The following is a 12,810-nucleotide window of genomic DNA, read 5'->3' as shown; positions in this document are numbered from 1 at the left end:
GTGCCAGAAGCTTGGAGAGGTGATCCCTCTCCCACCACCCAAGGCCAATGGAAAGCCGGGTGCCTCTCATCCTGCGCTCAGCCAGAGCGCGGTGCGTGTGGCTCTGCTCTCGGCACTCGCCGACCTCCCCACGCCCAGCTTCGCAGGCGGGTCTTCGCTGCATCTGGGGTCCTCCGGGTCTCCACGCAACAATGAAGCGTGGGCGGCCCCAGCGGCCTCATTTGCATACCGCCGCGGCTCGGCCAATGGGCTGCGCGGGGGCTTTGGCACGCAGTGTTGCCAGCTGCGTGCGCGCGTGTGTGCGAGTGTGACAGCGGCTGTGGCCGTGGCCGTGGGAGGCGGGCCCGGCGGAGCCCAGCGCGCGGGGACCGCTCCCCCCGCGCGTCCTGGCCGCGTGGCCCGGCCGAGCCCAGAGACCATCCACCCCCCGGCCGGGCGCCGCCGCGATGTCGGTGGCGGGGCTGAAGAAGCAGTTCCACAAAGCCAGCCAGGTAGGGGACACAGGGCAGAAAGGGGAGACTGGGCATCGCGGTCCCCGAGGCTCCGGGGCCTTTGGGGCTCTGGCGCCCTGGGGGACCTCTCGGGGGCTCCAGGTGTTCCCGCCTGGGGTGGAGCGCGGGCCGCCGGCTCCCTCCCCGGCTGCGTGGCGCCCCAGCTCCGGGCCCGCGCTCCACCCGGGAGCCGCTGTAATTCTGAGGGTCTGAGCGGGGCAGAGGAGGTGGCGGGCGGCGGGGTCTTCGCACCGGAGAGGTTGGGCTTCCGGAGGCCTGGAGGCTCGGCTCGTGCCTCTCCCGCCCGGCGCTGCAAGGAGGACCCAGGGAGCGAGGTGCGTGCGCGGAGGTCCGCAGGCCCCGGGATGCTGTGTGCTCGGCACCGGCTGGCGCCCCTGCGCTCCCAGCGCGCGCCTCGCAGCGGACCCGCCGGACGGCGCCCGGCTCCCGGCCGGGGCTCCCCACCGCCGGCCTTCCTCCCCCACAGCCTTCCCGGTGTTCGCTGGGACTGGGCATCAGGCTCCTGGAGCTCTCACAGGGCTGCCAGTCTGGTGGAAAGACACCGAGACAGACACGTAAACAAACAGTGGTATACATACCTCCACGCGCAGAGGCTGGCAGACAACACCGTGGGGACCTCTGGGAAAGCTCCTTGGAGGAGGAGACCTCCCTGGAGAATTAAATAGGAGGAGGAATTGTGGTTGGAGGTTGGGAGGAAAGGAGGAAGGGCGTTTGAGCAGAAGAAACGGGAAAACAGGCAAGGAGGCGTGAAATTGGGGTGTATGTTGAGAAGTAAATTTGTATTCCCAGATAGCAGTATCTAGTTGTGGCACAGCGCCCATTGTAAAACCTATCCTACACCCTATGCCTGCACCCCTGGACCTGTTGCTCCATCCCTCCTTCAGCCCCAGGTTTGCTAGAACCAGGTGGACAGATGAGGAGGTCTCATCCTGCTCCTCCCACAAATTAGCCCCCCCCAAAGCAGCTGGAATTAGAGGAGTCTCTTCTTGTTGCCTCAGGCCTAGGCTGCAAGACATGGCCGTCCTCTCACTCCCTTTCCATGAAGAAACTGGGTGATGCCGTTTCTGGCTGGGGCCACTGCGTGGGCAGTGGTTCTATCGGGGTGGTAGGCAGCCCTGCAGGAGGGGCCAGCTGGCAGATTCACTGCTGGCCCTGAGCGCTGTGAGGGGTCTGTGGGACACTCATGTGTCACCAGCCTGGCGGCAGGTGCATATCCTGACCTGGGGCTCAGGAGGAGGTAGGGACTGGGGCTATAGGCTGTTTGGCATTTCCAGACTAACTGGAGATTAAACAATATAAGTGCAAATGAGAGAGAGGATACAGTGAGCAAAATATAGACTCCAGGGAGCAGCCACGTTTAGGGACAGGGTGTAGCCCGGTACTTGATAAGCAGTGGCCACTCGGTGTGTGTTTATTGAATAAATGAAACTACTGGGGTGGAGGAGAAGAGGAAGGAAGGAACTAGTAGAACTCAGGGCAGAGATGAGTGCCCTGGAAACCTGGGTGGGGGGGGGGGGGGGGGTGTTGTTTAAAAGCCGGAGCCAGCAGTTAGTGTTGCTGTGAGCTAGGACCTGAGGGGTGTTGTCAGCCTGGCTGTCAGCGGCCAGGAGCCGGTGTCAGGGTGGGTCGGCAGTGCCAGAGGCTTGTTACACTGGCCTCCTTTCTACGGGTAGGGAACTAAGCTTTTTTTATGGAAAATTTTCTTGTACTGATTATAAACTTCACAGGAGCAGACCTCAGAGATGACCCTTGGATGATTCAGCGGGTTGGTTTCTGACCACTAACCGGCGTGACGAAGGGTTGAAATCTTAGGAAGTTACTGATATTAGAAACCTAGTATGCTAGTGAGGGGGTCATTTGGTTTAATCACCCATAATCAGTCCATTACAGACGAAATGAGCAGAGGGTCTACTTTAGCTTTCTTTTGCATGAGCTGAACTCTTTTGTGACTTTATCTGGAAAGCAAGCTGTCACAGATTCTCTCTGGGCTTGACAAACCACATTTTGTGTTCAAAGTGCCCCCTGGATACATTTTTATCTGTTCTAGAAGTCTTTCTAAGAACTCGTGTAATGTGACAGAGTTGGTAGAGAAATTAGACTGGGTTCAATATAATAAGAGGGAGCACGATAATAAAAAAAATGCCAGATCTTTTTCTCAGGCAACATTTTAACAGCAGGTTTTAATTCATGAACTTTCCCAGGTCAGGGGAAGGGAGTCCCGGCTGATGTGAGTGGCTTAATGATCCCCAGAGATCCAGGCTTGGCTTTGCCACCATCCAGCTCTGTGACCTTGGGAACCTGACTTACTTAATAACCCATGTGGACCTTGGTTTCCCTCTGTGTGATGGGTTAGAGGATTTAGAACCTATGTCTCTGTTCTAAAATTGATTGTGGCGATGGTTGCCCAACTCGGTGAATATACGAAAAACCACGGAACCACATTAATGGCTGAATTGTGTGGCATGCGAATTATATTTCAATAAGATACATGTGTGGGTGTGTATATGCATCAATTCTGAAATTCTTAGATAATTCACTTAAAATATTTCAGAGAAAGACAAAGTTGATAAGGTTTGACAGAAGCATGACAAACTGAGGTGACCTTTCTCAGCGGTAGGTAAGGTAAAATAACTTATAACCTCCCGGTTAACTGGCCCTTCTTTCCTGACACCTTACCTATCTCTGAGGGAAAAAAGTCCCCTGACTTTACTGAGAATGAAAAATTGTAAACCCAGGGAACATGCATCATGTTGGAAACCAACAGGAAAGAGGAAGGAATAAACTAAAATGAGACAAGTACACATTCAAAACAAAATGTAATTAATTATTCCCCTCAGCATTTGGGGCTAGAACCCAAGTGTCCCAAGTTCGTAATGCAATACTTTTTTTCCTCTTGAGATTTTGTAATAGAGCCATTTACTCTCCTCTTGGTAGAGTGCAGCTTGAGCTATTAGAGATACACACACATGGCTTAGAGAGGGCTCTGGGGTTCTTTGGGAAACGGGCCTGACCAAAATGAATATAATTTACATTAATGACACTAGTGTCACCACTCCGTGATTTGTAGCAATCGTGCTCATTTCATAGGCGTTCTCTGGACAGCAGTTGTTGGTGGTGCATCTTGCTTAGGCCACACCTCTGCTTGCTCTGACCTGGGTAAGCCAGATTCTGTCTCTTTCTGGACTTCCTGGAGCCTTGTTCCCCATCCCACGAGTGTAGGGAAAACACTTTCATCTTGCCTCTTTGTCTTCTTCTCTCGGAACTAACCATATACTGGTGACCTTAGATGGTGATGACATTTGTGGGCTTCATGGTAAATTGATTTCTTTTTGCCTTTATGGAGGTGTGCTCTTTAACCTCTGTCATGGGACCCAGCTAAGGGCCGTGGGAATGTAACCAAGGTTTTTTTTGGGTAACGTTTCCCCCTTTCTCTTTTAATGCATTAACCAGAAAAATGATGAGCGGTCACAAGGGGCATGGACATTTACCCCGTAATGACAGGCTGGCCATTTATGGGGAAACACTTCACAGAAGGATATTCTCTGTAAATTATGAGAATCTCTAGGGAAGCAATGAAGGTCTCTTGTTACACTTCGTCATTAGAGAGAAAGAGAAAAATGCACTTTGCAAAATCCATACTGATTTAATTTTTTTCTCTTAGATGCATCAGAAAATATGTTAAGCTAAATATCTATTTCTACATAGATTTCTTGATAAATGAATTGGTAAATCTACACAGTCATTATTTTTTAAATCAAGGTGCTCGAGTTAGATGGTCAAACCTAATTAATTTTGATTTTTATAGTATCTGAAGGACACAATAAAACCCAAACATTTCTTACTTCAGGTGACTTTTTTTCTCTAAAGTAAATGTAACTTAGGGTATCACTTATTCGATGTAAAAATGCATGTTCACGCACGGATTTTTTTTTAAATTTTTTTTCGTGATTTTTTTTTTCAGATTAAATTTTCAGCGTTATTAATAAATGGAATGTAAGTTATGTTTCCCAAAAATAAGTGGGGAGTATATCATGTGTATTTGGGGGAGCTAGTGTTGGCATACTTTACCCAGAAAATAAAACTGCCGGTTAATAGTACTGTACACTATTTTATTTGGCTCAATAATAAGTGAATGTATTCTGGAGAGTCTCCATCAGCAAAACGTGGATAATTAGGTTTTGCTTTTCAATGGAAACCCGGGAAACTGTTGAATTGGGGGGATGGGTTTGGGGAAAGCAGTAGGGGTGCGATGGATCAGGGACCCACTGGTGCGGTTCTGACTATTCCAGTTCTTCTATGAGATGCCTTCCCAGGGTCGTCCCCACACGTTTTGACCACAGCACCTGCGGCTGTCACCTTCCTAAGTCTGGTGTTGTCCCTTCCGCCTCTCTTTCCAATCCGACGGATGGTGGCGTCTTTCCCTCTGGCATTGCATAAATCCTTCCCAAATATCCGTGCCACCAAGTGCTTCGGCTGCTGAAATCATCCATCACGGGACAGGCGGCTGCTCATTCAGGCTGGATGACGTGGGTGCCCCCTGGCAAACCTGACATGGGAGTCACATTTCCTCATCCACGGCCGTGTTCTGTCTTCCTTCCGGGCCGTCGTTCAAAAGTCTGGAGGCGGGTAATCCACCAGCGGAGGCGGTGTGAGTGTGCCTCTGTTTCTCCTGGTGTAACGAGGTGCTGACACCTGGCTGGTCTCTCCGCTGTGTCTCAAGTCCATCCACTCTCATTTTCTCAGGGATTTTGCTCCCATCGGGGCACCTCTCTCCTGCGCTACACGTTCTTTCCTGGCTCACCGCCATCGGCATATAGAGGAATGGGGACAAGTACTTCTAATCCACTCCACCTTGCTGAAGCAGACGTCCGCTGTGGTACCCAGTTCTTGCCCTGTTTATCCCTTATGACAGCCTCAGCCTTTTAAACTCTGCCCGGCACATAGTAGGTGCTCAGCAAGCATCCGCTCATGTTGCATAAACATCCAGCAGGACAGTGACTCGCGGCCTGGATGGTCTGTTTAACTCCAATCTATTGTTGGTCTAGATCCTCTTATTTTTGGGGGACAGGATGTTTCAAACCCAGATCTTATAATAAAATGTCCTACTTTTGAAAGATTGGCAGTGGATCGAACATTTTAAAAAGCTGTGCAGGCCAAAAGGAACACATGGGAGACAAATTAATATGGTCGACTTTTCAAATCGGTACGCACTTTTCCTTCAAGACCAGGTGTGCGTGGCTTGAGTGTTTCATCTGCAGGGTAACTTTTTCTCCGGTTCGAATAGTAGCAGGGTGATTCCTGGTCGTCCAGTGTGTGGCCAGTTCTTGCTTAGGAGCGAACGACGGTCTCCGTGGAGACAGCTCTGGGCTTTGTGTCTAGGATGTGCCTGGGAGCCTTGTTGGATGAACGGAGCGTTTGCCCCTGTGTGGTTGTGTTGGGCTCTTCAAAGGGGCTCGGCTGGTGTGATGTGGGAACCGTGGGGTGGTCGGTCAGGTGTGAGGGCAGACGGCTGTGAGGGCAGTGAGGGCACCATAGAGATGCAGCAGTGCCTGGGGGGCAGAGCAGCAGAAGCAGGCGTTGGAAACGGTGGGCAGCCTCGCAGGTCTGTGCAAATCCTGGCAAGACGCGGGGGGTGGGGAGAGCTAGTACGAACTATTTGGGAAGATGCTGAGAAGAGGCTGCCCCAATCGGGAGTTTCTGCAGTAGTCTAAGGCGGCTATAACCCCTTCCTTGGTGCTCTCATTGAGCCTTAGCATGTCCCAAATAAAAGCTATGTGTCTTAAAACCGATTTTCACGCATTTTATGGAACTCGCAAAATTTGTTTAAAAAAACAGTTAACCAATATCCTTGAATTTTTTCCATCCTGGATCCCATTCTATTCCAATGGATGTCTTAGACCAAGTGCTTTTTCCAAGAAAAGACAGAGCCATTACCGAAAACAAGTGGTCTTGTCTCTTTAACGGTTGATTTCTCTTTAGGGTGAGATTTGGCCTCATCATTCCCCTTCCAGACTCACCATGGGATTCCCGGAGGCATAGGGTAGACTCTCAGTTTACGGTGGTGCGTGATGATCTTCCCTGCGCCCCCAGCTCCTTCCAGCAACCCTCAGCCTGCCTTCTCCAGCGGCTTGGGCTCATTCACTCCTTTGCCTGTTTATTACTTTTTCCTGGAAAGCCTTCCCCCATCCCCCCACCAACGTTCTGAGCCTGGAGATCTCCAGCTCCCTGTATTCTTCGTCTTTCTTCTCCAAAGCTGTCGCTTCTGCTCTCTGAACCCTGGGTATCTGCACATCAATAAAGTCATGTTTATTGTGTTGAGATTATTGTGGTTACTTCTTGGGCCCTCCTATTAGATGCTTCTCACGCAAGAGTCTTCACAAATGCTTGTTGAGTGGAGGAGCAGCTGTTTATGCTTGCTTTCTCGTTTCATGACTTGGAGCCCACGACTTCAGTAGAAATCAGAGGTGTCTAGATTTCCAGTAGCTGAATAACTGAGATGTTGCACCAAAGTTAAAATTCCCTTTTATTGTTGTATTAGTTTTGTGTTTAACCCCGACATCTACTTCATTTTGAGCTTCGGTTTTTATAAATTAGGAGTCAGAATTTCTAAATATCCAGGAAAAAATGCTTTGCTGTCAGCCAACCAGTCACTCCACGAGCATTATCATAGTGCTAATTAATTAGCTTTATTTCTCACAGGTGCTGGGAGCGGTGCAAAGTATTTTTAGAGGCAGGATCACATTTCCTCCTCAGCTACCTTTATCAAGAAGGTGCTATTCTTATCCGCCTTTTACAAAGGAGGGAATTAAGGCTTCACAAGGTTAAGTACAGCTTGCTCAAGGTCATACAGCTGGCGACTGCTCTTATGAGGACTCCAGGACAGGCCCGTCTGATTCTAAGACAAGTGCAGTGCAGTACTTGTTACCGTTGCATGACCAAAATCCATTGCTATTCTTCTGCATGACTTTTCATCTTTCTGTAACGTCAGTGTGTCTTCGTCATTCATTTGAACCAGATGTCACCTGTTTAGACCCTGTATTCCAACCAGGGGTTGGAAGCTAAGGCCTGTGCGCCAAATATAGCCCATCCCTTATGCTTTCATACAGCCTGTGAACTAATAATTTTTACAGTTTTTTTCATGGCTGAAAAAAAGAATCGAGAGAATACTATTTCATGACACATGATAATTACAATTCAGATTTCACGTCCATAAATAAAGTTTTCTTGGAACTCAGCCACGCTCATTTGCGTACGTGTTATCTGTGGGCACTTTTGCCTGGGAACCACAGAGTTGCACAGTTGTGACAACAGACAGTGTGCAGCACAAAGCCTGAAATATTACTGTCTGGCCCTTTCCAGAAAAAGTTTGCGGACCTCTGCTCCGAACCGTCCGCTTGGGGAATTTATGGATGCTGGTATACATCCATATTTCTCAGTCATCCTGGTGACTTGGGAATACCTTCTGGTATTCATACAGCTCTGTAATGAGCCCTTTGGTAGTTCAGGAGACTCCTGGACCCAAAAGTCACCTCAGCTCGTGCCTCCCTGGCTGTTTGTCACAAACTGAGCTCCTCTGTCCAGAGTTTGCGGTGCTGGAGAAGAATGGCCCTAGTCTGATTCCGTGCTTGGGAAATCGGGAACTTTTCTGCTTACAGGTTGCTTGGCGTTTTGCATATGTCCCATTGTAATTCCTCCCCAGGGAAACAGTGCTTGCTCGCTCCCCTGCTGGTTCGTTCCACTTCCATCATTGTTGCCTTCTTGTTTTAATCATTCCGACTTTATTTTGCTTTCTTCTTGGCTTCATTTTGAAAGAGCCCCAATTTGCTTTTCGTGCCAGTTCACTACGTACTTTTCCCAGGGCTCAAAAATAAGTCCCGAGTGTGATGTCATTTTCATATTTATCTTTCCTCTCTAGCATGACTTTGATTAAATACGTGTATTTTAATTTGTAAGGCCTGTTCTAAGGGAGTTGATCATTGGCTCCCCAAGGCCAGTTTCAGCATCAGTTAACCTGAGTCCGTTTGTACAATGGGAATGGAATGTTCTGCCTTCTTTTGCACCGGGAGTGGATCATATATGTTTTATAGGCTTTAGAGAAACTTCATGCAGAAATTATGTGAACCAGATGGTACCCTTTCGAGTTGCCAGACAGGCATATTTGAAAGAAATACGGTGTAGTTTTTCTCCTTGGGAGATTTAGAGGGAGTTCTTGGGGAATGGAAATCAGCTGAAATTGCCATACTTAAAAATTCTTTGGAGTTCGTCAAAATAAGGAGTGCAATATCAGAAGAGCAGCATAGATTGTTAAGGAACAAATGTTAGTGGATTTATTTGATTTACTTCTCTGAGAATGAAAAGCCCCAGAGACTTCGGTAAAAGAAGGTATAATCCACGATATGTTTTTTTCTTTGATAAGGCTATCGATTTGCTCCCTTAGATCTCTTTGGTGGTATCTGGAGTAGTGAGTAGGTGGATGTGAGGTGAGGGAGATCGTGTGGGCCCAGAGGATGAACCCAGCGCAAGAGACACGTCATTTAAAAGAAGGCTGATGGGACGGGGTCGAGTCACTCTGAGAAGAAATGACTCAGGAGAACTTGCAGATTATGGAAGGGGCAAAACCCACATAAGGACCCATCTGAGCAGCTGGGAGATGTGGCTCAAGCCTGGTCCCCTGTCAGCACTGACACTAAGCGGGGATTGCAAAGCAGGGGGCTGGGTCTCTCTGCAGATATGAAGACCATCATGGAACCCAGGAGGCCCGCCCGGTGGGGAGAGCTGGTTGGGGTCTCAGCTGAGCCACTTAGTAGGCGTGTGACCTTAGACACGTCACTTGCCTTCTGTGAGCCTCAGCGTCCTCTTTTCTGCCGTGGGGAGAATCCCATCGCCAACACAGTGGACTCAGGATTCAGTGAGCGAATGTGTGTGTAGGGCTGAGTGCAGTAAACGCCAGCTGGTAAGAGTCCCGACCCTTCCGGGTAAGGGACCCAAACCCAGGTCCATGTTTCTTCCCTGTGCCGTCTTTCACGCTAATAGAATGAGACTGAGTCGAGATAGCAGAGCAGACAGTCCATTCTTTGGTCAAGCTCTTTAGGCCGTGAGTACCTTTTTCTGGGTCCCTAGGGAGCAGAAGGTCCCTTAATTCCCACCAGCCCCTCCAAATGACACGTGGTTTTCAGGATCCCTCAAAGGTGAGCACGTTGGGACCCACATGGCAGGAGCGTCCCTGTTGTTTCATGTATAGTGAGGTGGGAGAGCCCAGTGGTTAGAGTGTTTGGGGGTATGGGTAGTATAGCTGGACTGTGTATGGTGTTTTTGGGTTGGAGGCCCCCGTAAGCAGACTTTGAGCAGGAATTGGTGGAGACGTTGTTTCTTTGGTTGTTGGTTTTCAGGTAATCCCAGAAAAACCACTGGGGAATGGGGAAGAGAGATAGGGAAGAGAAGGAAACCCATAGTTACCTCTGAGGGCACCTGGGTCTCCGTCCAGCTGGGGAACTCTTAGAGACTCCTGAGAGTTATCCCAACCAGAGGGAGGAGGCTGGGGCGTTAACCTACTAACTGCCTGGCCGTCACTGGCTGAGGGCTGCTCCTGGCGGCACTGATTATGTATGTGGCACTTCCAGTGTGCCTGCCACATTGGCTGGTGTTCATGTAGCTGGAAAACACACACACACACACACACACACACACACACACACTCACACACTCACACTCACACCTCAGCCTGAAAGTTGTGGGTGTGGGGGCACTGACAGCATCTGCCACCTACCAGCTCTGTGATCGTTGGTATTCCACGTAGTAGTGTGCCTTGGTTTTCTCATCTGTAAAATTGGTAACAGCACCTCCTTCTTCGACTTGTGGTGAGGATGAATTGCACGGATATGTGCAAGGCTTTTGGTAGACTCCTTGCCACCTAGTAATTGCTAAATACATGCGAGCTTTTATTATTATGTGATTATTTGTTGAGTTTTTTTCAGGTTCTTTGTCAGTGTAATGACAGTTCCCATGTTCGTTGTGATATAAGATGAAAGTCCTTTGAAGGAAAATTCATTTTTTGTTTTGTGGGGCATCAAAATTATTTCTCCAATTTTTATTTATTTTAAAACTATTACAACACAAATGAAAAAAAAGTTAAAAAAAAATTCCGCTTACTACTACCACCCTTCTGTTAATATTTTAGTTTTCTTTTCCTTTGGAGTCTGTCTACTCATATATCTACACTGTCATAATAATTAATGACAAACTCCATGTTTATCACTGATCTAATAATAAAATAACAACCAGGCACACTTTACAGGCTTATCTCAGACACTTCTCACAAATCTATGAGGAAAATGCTGCTACTGTCTCTATTTGACAGATGAGGAAACTGAGGCACACAGAGATTATGCATCTTTTCTCCAAGCACACAGCTGGTACTGAGGGGGCCGGAATAAGCCTGGGGGATGGCCCAGCTTGCGTCTCCCTTTGCCTCGTGATGGGTGAGATGGGTCACCTTGGAAGGATGTTACTGGAACATGCTGTCTTTCCTGGCGCCTGTTCATTTGTTCTTTGAGGAACAAGGGAACTAATTTCCTATCAGAGAATGGAAACATGCTGAACGTATCGTTCGATGGCTGATTTTGGAACCGGGGGTGATGCTGGGGCAATGATGGGAGATTAGGCCGGCACTGGATTTCCAGTGTTTGTCAGTTTGTCTCTGCTGAGGGGGAGCTGCATTTCAACTACGTCTGTCCTCTCTCCTCCTTCCATATAGTTCACTTCAGAAATGGCTTCATTTGTTTCTGACTTGAGTTTCATGAAACCGGTCAAACATATTGTTCAAGAACTGGAGGTTCAGGCTGACAAAGGAAGCGAGGCCATGGTTTTCTTTAATCCTGCAGTTGAAAGAGCACAGTAATGCACTAGGAGGGCAGAACCGAGCACGGGGTCATTTTGAGGGACTCAAAGTTGATCATTTTTTCTGAGGAAAATACCTCCTTTGACTTGTGCAGAGAAATATGTGGCTTGGGTAGTGCAGAAAGCAAGCCACACCTGTTATTTCCGTCTTTCCGACGTGCTCTTGGGTTTGGTATTTTCCACCTGAGATACATCTACCTGAGAGACAAATACATGTATTGCATAAAGCTACTAGAGGGACGGACGTCCCCTTCTTTGTGGGGAAAGGAGTTAATTTTTTAATTAAAAGAAGATGGCATTAAAGAGGGGGGCGTCATTCCAATTTATTACCTGACAAACATATTATTGTAATTTATCCTGTAACCTTGTGGTGTTTGAGAGTGGCTGTTTGTCATATCCTTGCCAACACTGGGTATTGTTATTGTTTTTAAATTTTGTCATCGTGATAAATTTAAAAACATGTTTTGATTTGTGTATATTGACTTCATATATGTGCTGGCCATTTGCGTTTTTTCTTTTGTAAAGTACCTGCTAATATTTTCCATTTTTTTCCTGCTTGATTGCCAAGTAGAATCAAATCAAACAAAAAATTTCAAATTTATCTTTATATATATTAAGTATATTAATTCATCATCCTATATCTTGTGAATGATTTCTGTAGCTAACCTTCTATGGGTAGACATTTGTATTGTTTTCCTGTTTGCAATTCTTAGTACAAATTATGTCCAAATATTTTGGGATGTAAAATTGTCTTTCCTTTTTATATATTCTGTTCTTCTCTATCCTTCTGGAATTCTTATTATTATGCATACTGCTAAGTTATGTATAATGATTACCCTCCCTCCTAGGTTTGTGGTCCACATATCTGTTCTTTCCACAAACATCATAATCTCTTGACATTTTTCTTGAAGTTCCGAGAGAATTTTCTCAGGTTTATCTTCTGTGTCTTTGGTTGGTTTCCTTTGATACACAAGCTGACTTTTCAGCGCTGTTCAGTTTTTAATTGGACAGTTATGTTTTTCTGTGGGTAGAAATCTTGGTCTCAGTTGCTTTCTTTCCCAGAGATGCAATGTCATCACGCATCCTGCCTGGGGATAGAAATAAGGAAACTCTTTTCACGTTTTCTTCCGTTGCTTTCTGGTTCTGATGGGCATTCGTACTTTCATTTCTCAGATTGGTTCTGTTATTTTGAGCTACCGACTTTCCTCCTGTGTCAGATGACTTTTCCTCGTGCTCTTACTGTGTCTAGTTTTAGCAGGTGAGGTACTGGGCTCTGTCTGACAGCCCAGAAGGGGTGGCGAGGGACAGGCTTGGGCTCGACGTGGAGCTTTCTCAAAGGAAGAGTGCACTTACCTTGAAAGGCCTTTTTAGACCAACTCTGCCTGTAACACCTTTCTTGATG

The 12,810-nt window shown here is 47.5% G+C and overlaps 1 protein-coding gene across 1 annotated transcript in view; it reads left to right on the top strand.

Annotated features, from left to right (window-relative positions):
* The first annotated feature begins 310 nt into the window (after positions 1-310).
* Positions 311-12,810, top strand: part of SH3GL3 (SH3 domain containing GRB2 like 3, endophilin A3) — a 60,705-nt gene continuing 48,205 nt past the window's right edge. Inside the window, exon 1 of the mRNA XM_033099953.1 lies at positions 311-491. Coding sequence (XP_032955844.1) covers positions 447-491 — 45 coding nt within the window. The 5' untranslated portion in view covers positions 311-446. The remainder of the gene's footprint in view (positions 492-12,810) is intronic.

Source organism: Rhinolophus ferrumequinum, chromosome 28 (assembly GCF_004115265.2).
Source record: "Rhinolophus ferrumequinum isolate MPI-CBG mRhiFer1 chromosome 28, mRhiFer1_v1.p, whole genome shotgun sequence".
NCBI lineage: Eukaryota > Metazoa > Chordata > Mammalia > Chiroptera > Rhinolophidae > Rhinolophus > Rhinolophus ferrumequinum.
This window is presented reverse-complemented; position numbering and strand designations above follow the sequence as displayed.